The following is a 22,806-nucleotide window of genomic DNA, read 5'->3' on the forward strand; positions in this document are numbered from 1 at the left end:
CCAAACCCTCGCTCGCTCTCCCCCCCCCCAAACCCTCGCTCGCTCTCCCCCCCCAAAACCCTCGCTCGCTCTCCCCCCCCAAAACCCTCGCTCGCTCTCCCCCCCCAAAACCCTCGCTCGCTCTCCCCCCCCAAAACCCTCGCTCGCTCTCCCCCCCCAAAACCCTCGCTCGCTCTCCCCCCCCAAAACCCTCGCTCGCTCTCCCCCCCCAAAACCCTCGCTCGCTCTCCCCCCCCAAAACCCTCGCTCGCTCTCCCCCTCCCCAAAACCCTCGCTCGCTCTCCCCCTCCCCAAAACCCTCGCTCGCTCTCCCCCCCCCCAAAACCCTCGCTCGCTCTCCCCCCCCCAAAACCCTCGCTCGCTCTCCCCCCCCCAAAACCCTCGCTCGCTCTCCCCCCCCCAAAACCCTCGCTCGCTCTCCCCCCCCCAAAACCCTCGCTCGCTCTCCCCCCCCCAAAACCCTCGCTCGCTCTCCCCCCCCCAAAACCCTCGCTCGCTCTCCCCCCCCCAAAACCCTCGCTCGCTCTCCCCCCCCCCAAAACCCTCGCTCGCTCTCCCCCCCCCAAAACCCTCGCTCGCTCTCCCCCCCCCAAAACCCTCGCTCGCTCTCCCCCCCCCAAAACCCTCGCTCGCTCTCCCCCCCCCAAAACCCTCGCTCGCTCTCCCCCCCCCAAAACCCTCGCTCGCTCTCCCCCCCCCAAAACCCTCGCTCGCTCTCCCCCCCCCAAAACCCTCGCTCGCTCTCCCCCCCCCAAAACCCTCGCTCGCTCTCCCCCCCCCAAAACCCTCGCTCGCTCTCCCCCCCCCAAAACCCTCGCTCGCTCTCCCCCCCCAAAACTCTCGCTCTCCCCCCCCCCAAAACTCTCGCTCTCTCTCTCCCCCCCCCAAAACTCTCGCTCTCTCTCTCCCCCCCCCAAAACTCTCTCTCTCTCTCTCTCCCTCCCTCCCTCCCTCCCTCCCTCCCTCCCTCCCTCCCTCCCTCCCAAACTCACTCTCTCTCTCTCTCTCTCTCTCTCTCTCTCTCTCTCTCTGTCTCCCCCCCTCTCCCTCCCAAACTCTCTCTCTCTCCCTCTCTCCCTCTCCCTCTCCCTCCCTCTCCCTCCCAAACTCTCTCTCCCCTCCCCCCACTCACTCTCTCCCACTCCATTATTCATTGTTATTTCTATTTCTTCACATTTTTTTCTGCAGGCTTAGCTTCCCTGCACTTTTTATCTACTTATTTCATTCCAAAATGACATTTATTACCATATCCCTGTTTTTGTGAACTTTTTTTGTATTTATTTCTTTCGATGATGAGTTGCAGTTTTACTTCTGTTATCCAAGGTGTCGTCATAATTATCTTTCTTGCACTAAATTGACTGTTCAACTTCTATGATTGCCCTTTTCGGAGATGTCTGTGTTCTTCATGTAACTCCCTACTATGGTATGCATTATCATACTATCTACAACCTTAGAGAACTTCAAACATATCCCATCAGTTCCCAGTACTACTTCAGTATCCCAATTTTTTCCACGGTGATTCTTCCTGACGATTCTCTTAAACTTCAGCCTTCTCTTCATCATTATTAAATTTTGGTCTAAGTCTGTATCTGCTCCTAGGTACACTTTGCAATCCAGTATATGATTTAGGGATCTTGATTTGAATGTGATGTACTCCGGGTGGTACCTTCCTTTGTCTCCAGACATTTCCATGTATGTCACCCCTGCGTGTGATATTTGAACAATCTACTTGCTGTTACCAGTTGAAGTTTACTGCAGAACTGTATTAGTCTTTCTCCTCTCTCATTCGTACTCCCAAGCCTATATTCTCCTGGAACCCTGTCATCTGTTCCTTCTACTATTGTGCTCCAATTACCCATGATTGAGATTTTTGTCTACCTTCTACACACCGAATTACGTGGTCAACAGCCGCATAACATTCTCTATCCTTTCATCTTCAGCTTTTAACATCAGCAAGTAAACCTGAACTAATGTTGTTGGAATTACTGTCAATGCTAATGGGCCATTTCTGTCGTGAAATTTTTCAAGGTAGCTCACTCTCAGCCCTACCTTCCTATTCATAACAAATGCTACTCCAATTATACCATTTTCTACTGCTGTAGATATTATCCTGTAATCATCTGATCAGTAATTCGTATCTTCTTTCCATTCCACTTCACCATTCCCTACTGTATGTAGAGTGAGTCTTCGCGTTTCCCTTTCCAGATTTTCTAATTTTCCTACCACATTCAGAAGTCTGACATTTCACAATCTGACTCATAGAATGTTACTATTTTGCTGATTTTTTTTTCTCAGACTTTTTCATGTGGACATCCCCCCATTGACAGTCTCCTCCTAGAAATCTGAATAGGGGACTACTCTGGACTCTGTTGCTAATGGAGAGATCATGACACTTTTTTTGAGCACTAGCCACATTTCCTATGGTTCACATTGTCTGTAATGCTGTGGTTTCCATTGCCTTCTGCATCCTCATGTCATTGATCATTGCTGTTTTGTCCATCTTACAGGATGAGTTTCGGACCCCAAGGATAAGGGGGTGCCATGAGCCTCTTCCACTCTTCTTTCCTCTTTGATAGTACTTGTCAGAACAAGGGTCACTCCTTATGCTGGAAAAATTCAGCAGCCATTGCTAATGATATTATGAAAAATTTAAGTAGTGGTTGGGATCAAAGTTGGAACCCAGGACAGTTTTGATTATTACTCACAGGTATTACCCATAGACGATAGTGAGCAGGTTATACTATAGAAAATATTCACCTGTACTTCCATGAGCTCTGTGGTAATGAAGCACATATGAACATTATTGCAGACTACCTGCATCCCTTCATGCTTGATGTCTGCCCCAACAGCAATGGCATATTCAAGCAGGATAACTGTCTGTGTCCCAAGGCCAGAATCAATCTACAGTGACTTGAGAATATAACAGACCTACACTTCCAGTTAGTGAGAATTTCTAAATTACATGCGCAACTAAAATTCTCTGTTGTTTGGGAAAGGCATCTATTCCGAAGAAAAACAAATGTCCAGATAAGTGCAGATACAGTTCTAGCTGGATTGTTATCATGTGACTAATTTCACATGATAGTGATTGAAAGAAATTGTGACAAAAGAAGATAAGAATAAGAAATATTTAATGAATTTTGAAATAAACAAACTGAAGGGTTATAATTTTGGATAGCAAATTACATAAGAATGGTTGCCAGCTCACTATGTGAGCAAAAATAACTATATGATTATTAATTGTATTTTTAAACTAATCACTGAATTGTAATTGGACAAGAATGGGACCAAAAGCACTGGCTGAAGCTCAGATTTAAAAACATGTTAATACCACGACTTAATCAGAAAAGTCAGCAAAATAATTTGTACTAAACACTTGTACATAAAAGTTAATTGTTTGCAAAACAGTTCCTGTAATGATTAGTGTTGCGTTACTCACTGTAGCGCTAACTGTTACTAATTTTAGAAATGCAAATATTCATAAATAGTTGTTCTCTATTGTAGTAAGTTACTTCTGGGTAATTCATAGTCTTTCATTTAGCAAAGAATGAGTTATTTTGCATAACACTGTTACGTAATTTGCAAATGTGGAAAGAGTTCGCAGTGCACACAAAAACTTGAAATGTATTGTTCTGAAGTAATATCGTATCAACATTCTTTTAAATTATCCTTTCACTCTTAGCCATTATTCTTTAATGTGTTGTTCTACCAAGTAGCAAAATTCACTGCAGTTAAATGACAGCTTTAAACAGTTCTCAGTTTTACAAGTTGCACGTTTTCATCTTAGGTATTGAAAGTAAATAAGTTCTTCACTAACAATACTTCACTGTTCTTTCACTTGTGGTTTTCTAGGAGTGATTAATGGTGATAGTATAGGACCCTATTAGATAAATGATTGAGGTAAAGTTCATTTACACTATAACAGTTGCTGCACTAAAGACTCTGTTATTCAGTTAAGAAGACCTACTATACTAGCTAGCCTTGTAAATCTAAAGATGAAATGGTTGGATCTTACTTCGATGAGTTTCTGCTGGTGCGAGGTAAGAAATTATTAATCAACAATGTATGGCAAAGCCACGTAATTTACCTGGCCACATATTAAAGATCTTGCAGTTTATTCCTTCTGCATCTGCACTTGACCACTTGTCACTAGCAACCCTCTCTGCCAACTACTTCTGATGACTCTGTGTTTTAATTCTTCGACATTTAATTATATGACAACAGTAATAACTAGTAAAAGGTAATTGTGACAGAAATTGCTTTACAATTACATTATGATTACAGAATCAACTACACAAAAAATAGTAAAAAAGGCAAAAGTGCTATGTCGTCGATAGGTACACACCCAAAAGGTACAGAGCTTTGCTAGCTTTTAGAATAAACTTCCCTTTTCAAGCTGGTAGGTAAAATATGCGCACAAACACACATAAGCTTGCTCACTCACTCCCTATGTTGCGCGCAGTCATTCCAAAACCTACCAAAGCTCTGTACCTGTTGATTATGTACCTATTGATGACACAGCGCTTCTGCCTTTGGGTGAGTTGTCTCCTTTATTCCTAAGTAATACATAATTCTCAATCAGAACTTTCCGTACATTGTTATGCAAAAAAATTATTAGGCACTGTGTTGCTGTGTTTCAAGGAATGTAATAGTGAACCCTTGCTGAAGTTGTGGCCACAAAATTTGCTTGATCTGAACCTGATGTAACATGTCAGTTGCTACTGGGCACCAGCTCCACGGCCACAAATAATTGACCTGTAATTAACAGGAATTGCATGACCTCTGCATAAATATCTGGTGCCACATACCTCCAGAAATGCACCATTGACTTGTTGAATCCGTGCCACACAGAATCATTGCTGTATTACTTTCCAAAGATGGACTAACACACTATTAAGCATATGGCCTTAATGTTTTGGCTCATAGTTTATTTTCAAATGCAATAATAATATGTTCAATGTGTTAACAGTCTGAAATAATCTCTGTAGACTGCTGTTAAATATATTAATACCAAAAAAGACACATGAAGAAAAGAAAAAGTGGATTTTATTTTTCAGAATTGTATTTTAAGGTCCGTGTTCTTGATTGTAGATTATATATAAAATTACAAACTTTATATGTGATAAGAGTTCAAAAGCGAAAAAAATTGCTTGATGGCAGTAATGGGATCCTTGCTAAACTGGAACCTCTTCTAACATTTGTTGTCGAATTGTTGGGGATACTCACTTCAGAAAAATATTCATGGAATCCAGATTTATTTGGTGACTCCTGTTGTTTTGCACCAAACCCCGTAGAACATCTGTTCACCGTGCATAGGGGCCTGAGGATGGCACCAGTGAAGTGCAGAAACAGGTAGCTTAAAGAAAAATAAATAAGGACTGATTGAAATACAACTGTTTGATTTTTACTCTACTTACTCGTCCAACATTAGTTTGTCAAAACTTGTTGGTGCAACAGAGTATTCCATGTGACTGGAAATGTGTTTCTGCTGTTCAGATTTGTTTGGAAAATTATTGCTAAGTGCAAACCACCAGTACTGCTGTTAATTTGTTTTTGACATGTGAAAAACATTTTGTGTTCGCATGTAATGAATTATTCTAGAGTCTGAGCAACTTCTCTCTAGATACTGGCTTGAATACTGCTAGTCACTATTGTGACTATCTCTCTGTTCATGGAATTTAAAAGGTTGTAGACAGACTTGAAACAATCTGATGCATGGCTCTATACATCATACTAGGTGTTACAAGGCTGTACTGAACTCGGTATATATATACTAAATCAAATACTGGTAAATCCGGGATGGATTTAGTACCATTCACCTTCTTATTTGCACAGGCTGTTCACAAACTTTAGACACAATTAATGTTAACTTCATTTTTCCAGTTGAAGAAGTTATAATTTCAGGTCTTAGTGGTATATATCCATATGTTTACTTTCCTTTACTCTGGTTGTTGTCTTTTTGTTCTGTTATATTTGCCAGAGAGAGGGACTTCAGCTGTTGGTTTCCCTCTGCAGTCAGATTTAAATCCTGTACTTAATTTAAAATATTTGTCTTATTACTTAGGAACTGAGTTCCATTGATTTTGAGAAGCTAGAAGATGCTTTAGACAGCATTGGAAAAGAAAAGAAGAAGTTGCTCGTAGAAAAGGAGGAACTTGATGACCTCAAGGAAGAACTGGCTGAGTATCAAGAGGTAAATTAACCATTTTGTAGCTTAATGTTACTTTGTAGCTTATTTTGGTGGTATAGTACTATAGCTTGCAACTAAATTAAATTTGTAACTCTGAAAAGTGCTAATAAATTACAGAAATCTTCCGATTATCTGGGTTGTTGCGGATCTGAGACTGCACAGAGAATCAGAAAACTTGTATAATCCTAAATACATGTTTTACCAGAAACTGCTATTTATTGTATTTACAAAACATACTATATGGTACATTTGAACGTTCACTGCATTACTTTGCCATTACTCACCAGAAACAACAATTTATTTACAAAATAACACCTAAAACACAATGTATTTAGCATCATTTGCTTACAATTCACTTCCAGGAATTAATCTCTCTCTCTCTCTCTCTCTCTCTCTCTCTCTCTCTCTCTCTCTCTCTCTCTTTTCCATGGTGATGTTTCCCACTTTCTGGAGAGTAAAAACATTAGGAAAGTCAAACAAATTTTGTCCTGCATACTCTAATATATTAGTGTATTTCATTGTGTCATTTATGTGGTAAAATGTCACCTGTATAATAGTATGTTCTAAATGCAAATATTCATTATAATTATAACAGAAGACTTATAGCATCAAAAATCACCAAAATATGCATGGGTAACTTACAGACAGGATAATAGACACCTGGATGATCAGCAACTTGATGCACTTCTCGATAATAAAATAGCATAAAAGGGTGAATATTTGTTTTATATTTTCGTTATGTCTTCTCTGCCATAAATTAAATTTTAGGCACCTGACACTAAGAGACTCTCTGCTCACTTATTACTGCGAAATTACTCCAAAGAGATTGAAAGGTTTTTTGAAATAGGAAGCTTTGCAGGCTCTGATACAAATAATTTTTTTAGTTTAGTTTATTTTACTTTTGTGGAAACACTGCTAGAACAATAAAGCTCCACATTGTTTTATTACGTGTGTTCATTTTTGTCATATTTACATAATTCCTGAGCAAATCATCATTCAGTAAATCAGCTATCAACTTGAATTAAATTTTGGTAATGATTATTAATTTAAAAAACTTGGGACACAGTTGTACAGGTATGAATTAGCGTGTGTGTGTGTGTGTGTGTGTGTGTGTGTGTGTGTGTGTGTTTTCCTTCATCTGTTGAAGGACATTGTCCGATAGCTAAGAAACATCCAGCAGTCTACTTTCAAACGTGCCTGTCCGTGCTCAACACCACCTCTAATTGGTGAGTAGCAACCTGTTCTAATTCATATTGCAATAACAGCTTCACTGGTTTCTTGCTTAAGATCGCAGTGTGCGTGTGACTTTTTCATAAAGGCAACTATCTCATTCCATCTTCTGCAGAAGGAGAGTACTCCTTCCTAAATACCACACTCATTCTGCAATCTTCTGCAGCAAGTAACCCATTAAGATTTTATTGCATTGACTCATTGCAACAACTTTCATCGACATTAACCATACTGTAATTCCATCCCAGTTTCCTCATTGTTTAACAGTTCTTGAGATGATATGTAACACTGTGGGGCAGGACAAGAGCACCTGCAATCACTTTCTTGAAATGAACAGTTGTAGAAGAGCCAGTGTGCGCACAACTGGAAACAGATTATTAAAATTGGTAGCATGTCAGATTTTTCTGTAAGTAGAAAGTGACATATTGGATATCATAAATATAAGTGGAGGATGTGTAGGTGATGGAAGGGATCATCAGATGTTACAGTTCCTGGATCGGGAGAGGCACAAGTGACAGAGAGAAGAGGAATTATGAACAGAGTTCAGAAAAAAATCTTAACTAAAATTGTCTCTTCACAGACTGGAGTTTCTGAGTGATTTTCATTTCTTCTGGTTTTGTTACTTTTTATCATATTCTGGTGCTGTTCTTTGTATGAAGACAGTGATTGAAGGTCTGGAAAGCTACAAAGTGAACTTATCTCTCCGTTTCTTCATTTATCAAGCCTATGTAACCTTTGTGCTGTCAAACAGTTTGGCAAGTACACTTGCTCATAGCGTCCTGCTCACTGTTTTTTCATAGTGAGTTAAATTTGCTCATTTAGAAAATTTTTCTATTGTTATTTAATTGTAATCTCATCACAAAGATTCCTTTCCTTTGTTGACACTTTTATGTCACAACAAGAATGAGAGCTCTTACTGGTTTGTACAAAGAATTACAGGCTTTGATGTACTATTTATGCATGTTTTGCATATCATTTTCTTGTGACAAGTGACACCTGAAACATATGTAAATCTAACCTTCAAATATCTACTGTTCATTCTTTTCTATAATATGGATAAGTAATTGAAAGTGGATGTATTGAGTATGATACACCCACTAGACTCAGTTGTGAGAAGAGTAAGGCTCAAATCTCCATCTGCCTAACAATGTGTAATTTTTTTGTGTGTTTTCGTGAATCACTTTATTAATGCTCTGCTAGTTCATATAAGTAAGCGTCACCAATTTCCTTGCTCATTCTTATCCAGTTAAGTTAGTTAATCACTTCTAATTACCTCAGTGTTAACTGAGCATTAACTTCTAACATAAGTCTCTTCATTCCTCGAGTATAAAATAGACAATTATGAAATAGAAAGAAAATTATGTATGTCTACATACATACTCCATAAGCTACCATACGATATGTGGCAGAGGTCACCTTGTACCACTACCAGTCGTTTCCTTTCCTCTTTGACTTACAAATGGAGTGAGGGAAAAACAGCCATCTATATGCCTCCGTACAAGCCCTAACTTCTCTTACTTTGTTTTCATGGTCCTTATGTGAGATGTATGTTAGTGATGGTAGGATCATTCTGCAGTCAGCTGCAAATGCCAGTTCTCTACAGTTTCTCAATAGTGTTCGCAAAAAGAATGTTGTCTTGAGTTCACAAAGCATCTGTATAATGCTTTCGTGTTGAATGCATGTACTGGTAACAAATACAGCAATACAGTTCCTTCAATCCAAGAGATCCCAAACACTCAGGTAGTGCTCAGGAATGGGTCAAGTTTGTGTTCTAGTGCATTAACTTACATTTTTCTATGTTAAGAGCTCTACCAAGACCGCTGAAATTTTGAACTTGATATGTGCATTTCAGGTTGGCAGCATAATAATTTAACAAGTAAAGAATGGAAAGCGTGAGGCACTAGGCTTGTGGCACAAACCATTCCCAGCTCAGTAACCGCTTTCGGTTGCCAACTTTGCTTTGAGTGTACATAAAAAACGTGTTGTTGGTTTCTACTGTGTGCTTATGTTGTTCCATGCTTTAGAAAATTATGATATGAGAAAAATTCTACAGAAGTGTTTATTCACCCAGTGACAGTCTTTTCCATCGATGTGTATCGCTAAACAGCAAGGCACTGTTAATGTGGAGAACTCATGAGTTTTACGAGCAGGTGAAAGTATCTTGACATCTATCAGTTCCCGCAAATAAAGTAGTGGGACGCACATCAAAAACTCATGGAATTAGTGCAAGAACAGTATTGAGTAACAGAGTGTTACTGTAAAAGTTGAGAGATTTAGACATGAGCCATAATGATTCCGAGGCATCTGGATCATATAATGTATTTTTAGCGACTCCTGGAAAGAAGAAAAAGCAGCCACACACTCACATACTTGGTATTCCTTGCGGGCCAATGTTATTTGCAGGCGTATTTATGCTTACTATAGCAAGGAAGAGTATGCTGCCTTAGCAAAGTTACTAATGTCGCTAAAAGAAAGTTAACTTTTCAGGAGCAGGAGAAGTGTCAAAACATTTTGCTGAAAAGTTTGGGTTTGCATTACAAAGTGCTAGATGGACGCAAAGTCTTGTTAGAAAAGGCACATACTGTAACAGCTCAATGCATATTCTTGCACAGAATTGTGGACGAGGACGTTCATTCCATAATACAGCTAGACAAAGCATGTGTTAATGCCAGGAAGCTGTCAGTCAATGATGGCTGGATGACAATCCAAGAAGTAGTGCTCGTCAGCTGACAGGAAGATTGTGGTCTGTGCAGGTTCCTCCAGTGGTTTTGTTCCTGATGCACTTTAGTTTTTTGGTCCAAAAAGACAGATGATTATCATGAAGGAAAACGTAGATCATACATGATTTGTTGAGTGGTTCAGGAACCTTTTCTGTCCCTACAACAGTTGTAATGAACAACACTCCATATCATTCAGTGATACTGAATGAAGCCCCAAACACAAAGGACTACAAAGAAGTTATGGTGTATTGGTTACGGGCATGAAAGATTGCTGCGGATATGAGCATGATGAAGCTTCTGCTATATTCGCTTGTTAAAGAAAATAAGGCATGTAGCAGCTTCATATTGTAATAAGGCTGCCACTATATCACTGCCATTTCAGCCAGAGTGATGTGAAGGCATTCATGAGAAACAATAATAAGTATTTTACAATAACAAATAACAGAGATGGGAAGGCAGTTGTGTGAAGCTCTTGCAACTGTGGATGCTGCCTCATAGAGGAAAAAAGGTAATCACATTGAAAAACATATTTGAGCAGCACAGTCAATGGAAGATATCATTAGTGACCATGAACAGCTAATGATTTGTCATGTTGATGAGAATGACGAAGATGGTTTTGGTGCTTATTCTGACAAGTGACAATGGGAGCTGGATGGAATTGTGCCATTGTCGCTGTAAATTGTTGAGTGAAAAGCTATGAACATCTGTTATTTATTGCATCTTCGACATAATAAAACATACAGCGAGAAGTTATTATCTCGTTATTACTTATTTTACAAAATTATTAAGGCTTTCGTGGCCACTTGTTGACAAACTGCCTATTGGCTTCTGTCTCGGGTTCTTCGGCCGACGTTCATGTAATGATTTTTCTGACGTTTTGCCAGCACGAGTGGCTAGCATTGTCAAAGCTTCACCCTCCATTGCCGGTGGTGAACTGGAGCCGAGCTCGCGGGCACAGACTATATGTAACTAGTGCGCCAACGTCCGAGGGCTTCTCCGCGGTCATTTCCGGTGCGGTTCTCCTCTTGCTACCTGCGACGGTCATTCGCTGCAGTACGGGAAGCCAGGATCCATTTACCTTAAGGCTTTCCTCTTTCTTGTTCAAACTGTTTGCGTGTTTTTGTATTTCTACAGCTTCTCTGAACAAGCGTGTGTGATAATGCTTCTCTACAGCCAGAAGTTCCGTGTTGGCGAATTTTATTACATGCTCGGTCTCATTCAGTGCGTGCTCTGCCACGGCCGATTTCTCCACCTGCTCCAACCTGCAATGTCGCTTATGCTCTTTGATCCTGGTGTTGATGGATCGTCCAGTCATTCCGACATAAACTTTTCCACATGTGCATGGTATACGGTATATTCCCGACATTGCAAGTGGGTCTCTTTTCTCCTTCACCGATCTAAGACACTCTTTTGATCTTCCTTGTCGGTTTGAAAATCGTCTCCACGCCATGTTTGCGCAATATGCGGTCGATTCTGTCCGTCACTCTGGGAATGTATGGCAGAAAGACCGTACCAGACATTTCTCTTTCTGGTTCCTTACTTCGCCGAGTGTTTGGCTCTGTTACACTTCTAATATAATTTGTGGAGTACCCATTGCTCCTCAGGACAGTTTCCAGGTGTTGCATTTCTCGTTTGAGGTGTTGCGGCTCACATATTCGTCCTGCTCTCGTTACGAGCGTACTAATCATACCTCTTTTCTGGCTCGGGTGGTGGTTTGACAGTTTGTGCAGGTATCGGTCCGTGTGTGTCGGTTTTCGATATACGCTGTGTCCCAGGTTTTCGCCGTCCCTTGTGACCAGCACATCTAGAAATGGCAGTTTCTTGCCCTTTTCTACTTCCATGGTAAATGTTATGTTGGCATGGAGGCTGTTCAAGTGTCTTAGGAAGTCACCGAGCTGTTCTTATTTTGTAAACTATGTACCATATTGTTTTCAAGATATCAGTCATCATCAAATGCTTTTGTCCCGTATTTGTTATCAAAAGTGTTTGCTTTGTTGTACTTAAAGCTACAGTATTATACAGTGTTTATTTGCTGTCATTATGGTAGCAACTCAAAAATGAATTGTTATTGCTCAGAGCTTACATTTACGGGGTGGAATGGAAACCCATATTGTCTGCAACATCACTATTGCAGTCTAATGAACCTAACTTGATAACATAAACTGTTGTGCAATGTTTTGCTGGTGCAAGTGTAAGTGTCATTCGTCACACGAGTTAGAAATTTTGTCTAAGTCATCCTATATCCTCCAGTAGTCACCCAACAAATACCCTTTCCCGTACACTAAAGTCTCATCAGCAAAGAATTGCAGACAGCCATTCACTGTGTCTGTCAGATCATTTATGTGCGTAGAGAGACATAGCATTCCAATCGTGCTTCCCTGGCACACTCCCAACAATACCCTTGTCTCTGATGAACATTCACCATCAAGAACAACATACTGGTTTGTATCACTTAAAAATTCTTTGAACCACTCACATATCTGGTAATATATTCTGTACACTCAGACCTTCGTTAACAGTCTGCAGTGGGTCATCGTGTCAAACAGTCTCTGTAAATCTAGGAGTATGGCATCTATCAGCTCTCTTGATCCATAGGGCTCAGGATATCATGTGAGAAAAGAGTAAGAAGAGGTTCACATGAGGAGTGCTTTCTAAATCTGTGCTGATTTATGGGTAGAAACTTTTCTACATTGAAGAAATTTATTATATTTGAACTCTGAATATTCTCGAGAAGTCTGCAGCAAACCGTCACTAAGGATATTGGCTTGTAATTTTGTAGGTCCATTCATTTATCATTCTTATACACAGGAGTTACCTGCACTTTTTTCCGGTAACTTAGGGCTTTGTGCTGGGTGAGAGATTCATAATAAATCTGAACTAACTGAGTGGTTATTGCCAAAGAGTAATATCTGTAAAGTTGAGTTGAGATTCCATCCGGTCCTGACGACTTATTTATTTTCAACTCTTTCAGTTGTTTCTCAGTGCCAGGGATGCGTATTCCTATGTCCTTCATACAAGAGTCTGTGCGACAATCAGATGACAGTATGTCTGTATGATCCTCTTAAATAGATGATTTCTTAAATTTAAAATTTAAAACTATGACTTTTTTGTTCGCTGTCTTCTATTGCCATATCAGACTGGTTGACCAGTTACTGAATACAGGCCTTTGACATGCGTAGCGATTTACCAAGAACCAGAATTTTCTCAGGTCATCAGTCAAATCGTACGCTAAGGTTTTTTAGTATAAGCTTTTGTTTGCTTTTTGATTCAAACTTTTTATAGATGCATGAATTTTTGTCTTTGACATGTCTGTGCTGTTTTTTAACTGAGATTGCAACAATCTCTGTGTTCTCATTTTCCTCATTTAGTCATTAAACCAAGGTAGATCTTTGCCAGACTTAATCCAATTGCTCAGTACGTTCTTCTCCACAGTGTGATTTAAAATCAGTTTAATTAAATTTTGCCTATAATTGCTCTATGTCCATAATACTGGAACCTAATCCATTCATTGTCTAGGATTCTAACATTCATGTTTCTGCACTTTCCAGCATAAAAACTATCCTAGGCTTCCTGATGGATTTATTAACTTTAGTAACCATCATCACTGTGATATCACTAATCCCTGTCTCTATATTCACATTGTCAGTAATGTCAGGCCTGTTTTTAGCTACAAGATCTAAAATATTCCCATCACTTGTGGTTTGTTGAATGAATGTTTTCGAGAAATGTGTTCAAATTTACTTAACAAGACTGTCTGTCCTTACTACCTGCGATGATGCCTTAGGCACCACAGTCAGTCAGTTGAATCCACATTCCGCTAATGTTGCATGATCAGGTTACTTCTAAGGCACAGAGAGTAGACTGTCTTTGTACAATTCTATAACTGTTTGAACAGAATCGGGTGGCTGGTAAAGAAAAAAAGAAAAGAAAAAGGTAAAAAAAAAAGTCTGATTATTTACCTGAGTTCACCTCAGCCGATTAACATCAGTTGACCTAGGCTGGTTCCTGATTTCCAGATACTTTGCTGTCACTCTCAATTTAGATAATGATAGACACAGTATTTTTGTCGATTGGTCTGAACACTCCCCGTCCTATGGAGTCTAACCTAGTCAGTGTACATTCCATTCCTTATTAAATATTTTGGAGCTTTCTACTCCATCCACTTCTCCTTTCTGAGTAAAATTTGAACTCGGCGGTTTTCCTGGAAAATGATAAATTTAGGGGCCAAATGTTTCGGCAATTTACTGTTAACATTTTGATATTTGAAGTGTCCTTACTCGGTAAGTGATTTGATTTCCCTCTCTACATATTGACTGTCAAGCATTCCTCAGGGGCCTGAGACTGTTACCTAGCCTCAAAAACATGAGCACTCCACAAGTACTCTTGTTTCTCAAGCAGCTGAGCCTCCCTGTGGTGCACCCCTGATCTATCAATGGAAACCCTACAATTCTCCACCCCATAATGCAGGTCCAGAAATCTGCAGCCAAGACCATCGCAGAATTGATGGAGTCCCTGGTTGAGACTCTCCACTAGGCTTCAAACCAAAGGGCTACAATAAATTCTGGGCACAATACTGCAAATTGTAAGCTCTGCTTTCACCCGTAAGAGAGACCAACAGTCTTCACCACACCTACCAGCCTTCCATATGAACTGAGAATGGCTTCAGAATACAGGTGACTGGTGTCATTGGTGCCAACATAAGCAAGCTTGTGCAACGCACGAGTGTGTCTGCCAACGCTACACCCCAAGACACAGCTTTCGGACAACTGCGTTTGGTCAACAACATCCTCAGCTGTTCACGAATACAGCCAGCTACTCATGTTTCTGCACACTCCCTGTCAATCCTACCACAAAGCGTCAAATTGAAACAGGAGGTAAAAATGTAGATAAAAACAAGCCTTCCTGCCTTTTAGAGAATGATTTGCACTACCAGACTTGTTAAAACATGAACACAAGTTGCTAGAATACAAGGAACATGACACTGGCACTAGTTCACTGCTCACTGGCAGAGAAACAAATGTAAGTAGATAAGAGTAATTAAAGTGACACTAGTGACTACTGCAGCAGAAAATTGCTCTACAAATTTACCTCACTTCACACAAATGATCATGAAAGCCTCAGACTCTTACAACAAAATAAATAGCACTACAAAAAATGATAAATAAACAGACTGTTCACTTCTTGAAAGATGGCTTAATTGTTACCTCTAGCTTGACTGGTCTATGCATTTGCTCTGTGTTATTTGTGTACTCCAGTGCATCATTCAGTATATTGTTTCAGGAGCATCAGGATTTAACAGTCTTCAGGCAGTTTGAATGCTTTTCTGTGTTTTAGGTATCTACGAACAGTTGTTTCTTGCAGTCTTTAACCATTTGTGCATTCTGTTGTGTAGCAATGACATTGTTTTGGTTACTTTACCTCTCAAGGTGCAGTGATATACATTATGTAACTTTTGTTGTTGTTGTTGTTGTTGATGTTATCGTTATTATTATTTTGGGCTTTTTAAATTTCCAGGATGTTGATGAGCTGCGACAAGTAGTGAAGTCAGCCCATGTGTCAAAAGCGGAGCTTAAAGAAACTAAAGCTGCAAAACGCCTTTTCAATAAAGTAAATAACATGATCAACAAAATGGACTGCGTCCTGCAGGAACTTGAACGTGAAGAACAACAACTCAAAAAAGATCTCGAAGCTAAAGATGAGTTGGAGGAAAAGGAATCAAAACAAAAAACGTGAGTTGCAGGTTCAGAACTTTTTTTTTTTTTTTGTCGTAGTCACCATAAATCAGATAATAAATGTAAATCTTAATATTTTTCATATTTTGCCTAACCCTTTATAAAACAGACACTGTCAGAATAGTCTAAAATTTCCGTGACATTGAAATAGCTGTAAAACTATCAACTATGTTGTTTTAACAATCCTAATCTGAATGACAGTATTGTTCATTTATCCTGTAGGATCATAACAACACTCTTCTCTTAGAAACCTGTGTGTGAACTAAAGATTGCCACTGTCCAGATTCAGCATGTTTTTTCAAGTTTCCTGCTTTCAGTTGGGAAAATTGTACACAAATGTGGGTTATAACTGTTTCAAGTTGATAGTTTTTTGCTTTATTCATAATTGTAATCTTTGAACTTGTTTGTGTGGCAACTGTGTGGTGGTGATTCGTAGAAATAAATCCTACCTTCCTATCCCTTTTCTTTTAGAATGTTTAAAACATTGTTGCTGTGGTCTCAAATTGTTCCCTGTTTGTGTTACCAGTTTCTTATTCTTGTAAATCTACTTATTCCATCTTTATTCTCAAAACTGGCACTCTTAAATTGTTCAAATGTATTTTCTGTATTTGATTTTGTACCGAAACTAACTTATTTATGCTTAAACCATGTAAATAGTAAATAGAAAAAGTACACCTGAAAATTGAAATTAAAACTTAATTAATAAAATTTAAGACCCAGCAGTACTAGAACAGCTAAAAAGAGAAGTATGGAAGGTAGCAAAGGAAAGTCCTGGAATTAATGTATTCTGACTAATCTAAATTACAAACTGTTGTATTCATCAGGTTACCTTCCATTCGGAAAGTGGATGCGCTCAGTGACTGTATGTGACTTCTAAATTATAGAGTGCAGCAATCAGTTGTCCTTTTTAGATTTTATTATGCAAATCCGGATTTCGGCTAGTAACTAGCCATTCTTAATGCGCTATTTTTTATTCTCAGTGCATGTAAGGTCCTGTTGTTTGGGCGTCAGTCAGTTCTTTGAATACTTTGAATGGTAGTATTCAAAGAACTGTGACTGACGCCCAAACAACAGGAACTTACATGCACTGAGGATAAAAAATAGCGCATTAAGAATGGCTAGTTACTAGCTGAAATCCGGATTTGCATAATAAAATCTAAAAAGGACGACTGATTGCTGCACTCTGTAATTTATAACTGTTGTCTTGAAATAAAGTATCTTCCTAAAATGTTAACATTATACCTGTTCAAAACTTACACTATTTATTGATTGTCTTGATTTTCATAATACAAGGAGAAATTGTCACCATCATCCTAATAGCACAGCTATGAAATTTAAATCTTCATTTTCACAAATATTTGGCTCTTTCTTTCAAATACGTTGTGATTTCTGAGGTTGTGATTGTGGTAGCACATGAGAACATGGCTCTGTTTTGCTGAATGCATATTGGATTTCGCTTATAGATGGACATGAGGATGTTACAATGTTTGTTGCTTCCAAAACATACCATCTGCCCACCACTCTCTCCTTGGCTATCTAGAACCAGCAGCTGACACACCCCCATTCATTACCATCATACATCACAGTGAGTGTTGAACAATATTGCTGCAGGAAACATTTTAAGTCAATCCCTGCCTTATGTCACTAGTCCTTATCTAGATTTTTACCATCTCTTACGTAAATGTATACTGTTGTTGCATATTTGTCCAGTTTTAAGGTCATTTCAAGTGGAGTCAGGCAAACGCAGTTTAAACATGGTAGATGTTCATAAAAAGCAAAAGTATGCAGTATTGATTCCTTTGGTTGACAACTCAACACTCTCCTGCCCTAACTCTTCAGAGTTCTCGGCCAAGGTAGTAAAAGCCCTTCCATAGTACTGTGCCTCAAGAACTGCTAAACACGGACTGCAGTGTCCTTGTGGGGTGCAGGTCATATGTAACAAAACCAACTAATACATAAATAAAAAAATTGCAATCACAATTCAATCCAGTTCTCAAACTTTCATTCATCCCACAATTTAGCGACATCTGTCCATATTATCTCCAAGACTGGTCTTGCCACTTTTTATTCTTGTGATAACAATTAGTCAGTTTAATATGGTTCATTTTTTAGACATTTAATCCTGGATTAGTTTTCTTATTTTGTCTGAATGTCACCATATTGCTTAAAGCTGATTAAAAGGTGTTAACATTTTTATGCAATATTCTAATATGTGAACAGCGACTGAATTTCTCGTTTGCAACACACTTGGTAAATAAATACAATCTCTAATAACCAAACCGAATATTGGCTTGTGTCCAGAATCAAGTAATGTTTTTTGAAAAACGAAATTTCTTTCTTTCCAATATTACCTTCACTTAAAAAGCACCATAAATGTTTGTATATGGTATACATACACATATGAGAACTTTTATTGCAAAACTTTTAAGATAAAACAAGTGTTTGTAAGATAATAGAATTTAATGCCAAGTCCTCCTATGTTTCTCAAAATTTAAGGAGAGCAGTAGATTGTTGTGGTGACTACTCTATAGTTTCTCATGTATCCCGTGCATTAGTGCTGTGCGAGACAGATGTCACGACTGTACAAGAAAGATCGATACTGTATCGAGTGCCTTGGCGTATTAAGAAATCGGGAGCCTGTTGGAGCATGAGTATCGTTTGCCCAACCTACCCTTCTCCGCATTATCTCAATAGCCAAAGCTTCACCTGTGAATGGGAGATGACCACTATATCAGTCTCTCAAACAACAACAAAAAATGTCAACCTTAGCAGCAATTCGGCGAGAATAAGACAACCTTGTAATTTTCCAGTGACAAATTTGGGGGAAAACCTCATCTTATAATTGGGTAAACAAACCTCTCTCTCTCTCTGTGTGTGTGTGTGTGTGTGTGTGTGTGTGTGTGTGTGTGTGTGTGTGTGTGTGTGTGTGTGTGTTCGGGTGGGGGAGGGGGGGGGAGGCGGCAGCTGGTTTACGCTCGCTTTATCTATGATTGTTTATAGAGTGAACCTTTGTATTGCACAGGCATACATTACTTTGTGTGAATCAGTTTGTAATTCTCTAACTGCTCTTGGGACCACAGTGGTTTCCAGTTCTTAATCTAAAAGTGCACTGTTTGAAAATAATAGAAACTAAGCAAGAAAATGGGGGGGGGGGGGGCTTAAGTAGTCCATGAATGGCATAATCACAAAAGAATTTCTCTTAACGAGGCACAGTGTTTTTCTGTGAAATGTTGTCACAGTTTTATATTCATAAAAGCTTGCATTTTTTTTAAACTGTTGTGATATAATAAACTGTTCCTTTTCTCCAGGGAGCAGCTGGTAAGCATAGAAGAATTAATTAGTGCAATCAGGCAGATCCAGAAAGTTCCTGACGATTCATTTATTGAACAAATATCAGAAGTGTTAGCAAAAATTGATGCTGATCGTGATGGTTCACTTCGTGTAGATGATGTGCTTAAGGTTTGTATAAGTTTCTTTAAAATTTGTCCTTTTGTGTTGGTTCCTGATGCAAAATAAATTAAAGATTGACATTCTTTTTCAGGTGATTGAGTTAGTTGCTGCAGAAAATGTCAAGCTCAACAAAAAGCAGATTGATGAAATTGTAGAATTAATAAAGAAGGAAGAATTAATTGAATTGGAGGAGCAGATGGGGAAAGTGTTAGAGAAAGGTGCCACACGTCGCACAGCAACGCAGGCAGGTGAACCTTGTCCAGATAATGTGAATAAACAATCATGTGAAGTGCCTGCTGCTGCAGTCACGGCATCCAAAGCACCTGGCACAGATAAAAACTGTAAAAAGCTGTAGTATTTAAATTTAAATTCATTTTAATACTTGTAAGTATAATTTATTTTTTAATTTATACGATTCTTATTGTTGGAACAAGTGCAGTGTTCGGCTTTTCATATTATATTTTTTGTATAGATGTAAATAATTGTGTAAGATTTTTCTGTAACTCAGTGCAGTTCACTTTTAACTCTGTATGTCTCCACCAGATATTAATTACAAGAGTGTACCTGAGATAATAGTAAATATTAGAATGGGATCAAGTTCCATCAGCAAGTATTAATAGCTCCTTTGTGAGCACTATGTACCAAATGAACTTGCATTAAATTTTTGTGGAAAGTATTTAATTTCAGTGCTATAATGTATTCAGTAATGAGTGCCGGCTAAAGTTGTTTAGTTTTTCTTGTTTTAATTGAGTGAATACAGCTGCAGACTTTCACAAGTTGTAAACATTCCAGTCCATTAACCTGATAATTTTCGGTATCTTACTTTCATTCTAACAGAACGTTGCTGGTGTAAGGAGCAGGGAAAATTTAATAAAAAGGTCACATGTGATGTATATATGGTATAACAGTTAATGTTTCTGCAATTTTTATTTACTTTGTAGATCAAAGGTGTGGTTTTTTTCCCCTAAATGTACTATTGACTCGCTGAACATAGGCAAAATAGCTTTGTTGGATACATCAGAGTATTTGCCTTGACAAATTTATGTATATGTAAATGTCATTCTTGGAACAGGCTGAAAGAGGGCAGATATTTCTGTGTTACAACTCTAAAGATTTGTAACATTTTTTCATGCTAAAATGATTGCCTTATATCCTCCTTTAATTTTTGAACTGAAGTACTGAAAATCAAGGAAAGTGTAATGAATTTATTTTGTTATGAAATACTAACTCCTTCCAAAACAAAAAATTGAATCAGGATCTTAAAACTTGAGACAATGGACCATTTTGAAAATACCACATGTGACATTACAAAGGATGTATAACTCTCATACCTTTGTACCTTATTTTGGTATCAGTAATGATCCAGTTGTGTGTTTAAGTAAATGGATTTTTGTGATTTTTAGATTACATACAACTTATTAAGGAAATGCTAATATACGTAAAAACAAACACAATATTACAGTGCACTACAATACGATTAGTTGTAATGGAAAAGTAACTCTCTTCATTTTCTCAGCATTGTGTTCAAGGATTCACAGAGACATACCAAGGCTGACCAGTACCTACCTTCAGAAAGCACAACACTGCCAGTAGAAATACTTCACAGATTGTCACTTGTGTCCTAGAATCTAAGTGATATGTCCATCCTCCCTCCTGTTATAATATTAACATTTTTTTTAACTGAACTTTCTCTGTTGTACTAATCTAGGAATCACACACTCACATTACGTACTGCTGCAGGCTTATCGATTTTATCACTCAAAAGGAATGTGGTTTTGTGGGTGCATGTGAGGTTTGTTTTATGTAATATTAAATAGGGCAATTATGCTGTAGGAAACGGGGTGTCTGTCGGGTTACTGTTTTTACCAGATTTTACATTGTACTTACTTTGACATCTAAAGTTCCTGCTACAGTTTTCCAAGATGGTGGGAAACTGCTTTTTATGAGAAGAATATGCAACCAAAAACAGAAACAACGAAAAATCCAGTATGGAATGTAACAATATTATGAGAAGGAAAGTTGCTACTCACCATATAGCGGAGATGGTGAGTTGCACATAGGCACAACAAAAAACTCTTTTTGTTGTGCCTATCTGCAACTCAGCATCTCTGCTATATGGTTAGTAGCAACTTTCCTTCTCACAACCAAAAACTGATGTTTGCCAGGCAGTGGCAGAAGCAGATGCAAATAGAAGGTGATGTGATTACTAGTTTTAGGAACCAGAGTTTGCTCAGTATGGATTATTACCAGTAAATTGGTTACTTTTACAATACATTTGTTGGGCAGAAGAGTTTTGAGTCACAATACCTGCAGAAATTCATCCTAAATCTCCAAAATGTTTCAAGGGAAGGAATGACAAAATAAGCAGTACTCAGAAGTAACATCAGGTACAACAGAGAGAAGACTGAAGAGTGAGAAACCCCAAGACCAAAAAATAAGATATTTTTGCTTTATACGATTTCTCTAGAAAATTGAGTTGACAAAAGACAAAGGAGGACCTCTAGTACTGACATCAGAAATTCAGTATCCATTGTTCACTTTCATCCCCCCCCCTCTCTCTCTCTCTCTCTCTCTCTCTCTCTTTCTCCCCCCTTCCCCCTCTCTCTCCCCTCCCTCTCTTCCCCCTCCCTCTCTTCCCCCTCCCTCTCTTCCCCCTCCCTCTCTTCCCCCTCCCTCTCTTCCCCCTCCCTCTCTTCCCCCTCCCTCTCTTCCCCCTCCCTCTCTTCCCCCTCCCTCTCTTCCCCCTCCCTCTCTTCCCCCTCCCTCTCTTCCCCCTCCCTCTCTTCCCCCTCCCTCTCTTCCCCCTCCCTCTCTTCCCCCTCCCTCTCTTCCCCCTCCCTCTCTTCCCCCTCCCTCTCTTCCCCCTCCCTCTCTTCCCCCTCCCTCTCTTCCCCCTCCCTCTCTTCCCTCCTCCCCCCCCCCCCCACACACACTCTTACTTACTCTTCTCACTCTTCAACTGTACTCCAGCTTTTGATTGACATGCAAATGACACTAAGTAACAATAACTGTAACGTGTCAAATATGTTTGCTTACAAAGCAGTTCAAAATTTGGAGAGATATATTTACTTATTTTTTCATCAGTAATACTGGAAGTCTGCAGTTTCTTTGATTTAGCTGTGCTTCCAATTTTAAATTAAATTAGATGCATTTAATTTCTTCCTGCTTCTCTTTCCATTATAGTTTTAGCAGAAAATAAACATATATTAATGAAATGTTGCGAGAAGTGTGTGCAAAGAGATTAAAGAATGTTGAGACTTTAGGTAGAGAATAAGAAGCGAACTGAAAAGGGATATCTGTGAATAATATCAAAAATGTATAATATTGTTATTAATTCAATGATTTGTTTGTAAATGGTTTTCAGTTTAAATACAGAATGTATTTCTCATGGATTTGTTTTAACATGTTGCAGCATAGACATGGAAAAAAGAAATACTAAGTAACAGATCAGTATAAATACATTCAGTCTGACATTCTTAACTCT

At 38.9% G+C, this 22,806-nt stretch overlaps 1 protein-coding gene across 1 annotated transcript in view; it reads left to right on the forward strand.

The window, feature by feature from the left end:
* The window catches only part of LOC126248181 (mitochondrial proton/calcium exchanger protein), a 122,270-nt gene extending 100,362 nt beyond the window's left edge, over positions 1-21,908 (forward strand). The window contains exons 9-12 of the mRNA XM_049948958.1: positions 6,065-6,193; positions 15,655-15,869; positions 19,181-19,331; positions 19,414-21,908. Of these exons, the coding sequence (XP_049804915.1) occupies positions 6,065-6,193; positions 15,655-15,869; positions 19,181-19,331; positions 19,414-19,677 (759 nt within the window). The 3' untranslated portion in view covers positions 19,678-21,908. The remainder of the gene's footprint in view (positions 1-6,064; positions 6,194-15,654; positions 15,870-19,180; positions 19,332-19,413) is intronic.
* The last annotated feature ends 898 nt before the right edge of the window (positions 21,909-22,806 follow it).

This window comes from Schistocerca nitens, chromosome 1 (assembly GCF_023898315.1).
Source record: "Schistocerca nitens isolate TAMUIC-IGC-003100 chromosome 1, iqSchNite1.1, whole genome shotgun sequence".
NCBI lineage: Eukaryota > Metazoa > Arthropoda > Insecta > Orthoptera > Acrididae > Schistocerca > Schistocerca nitens.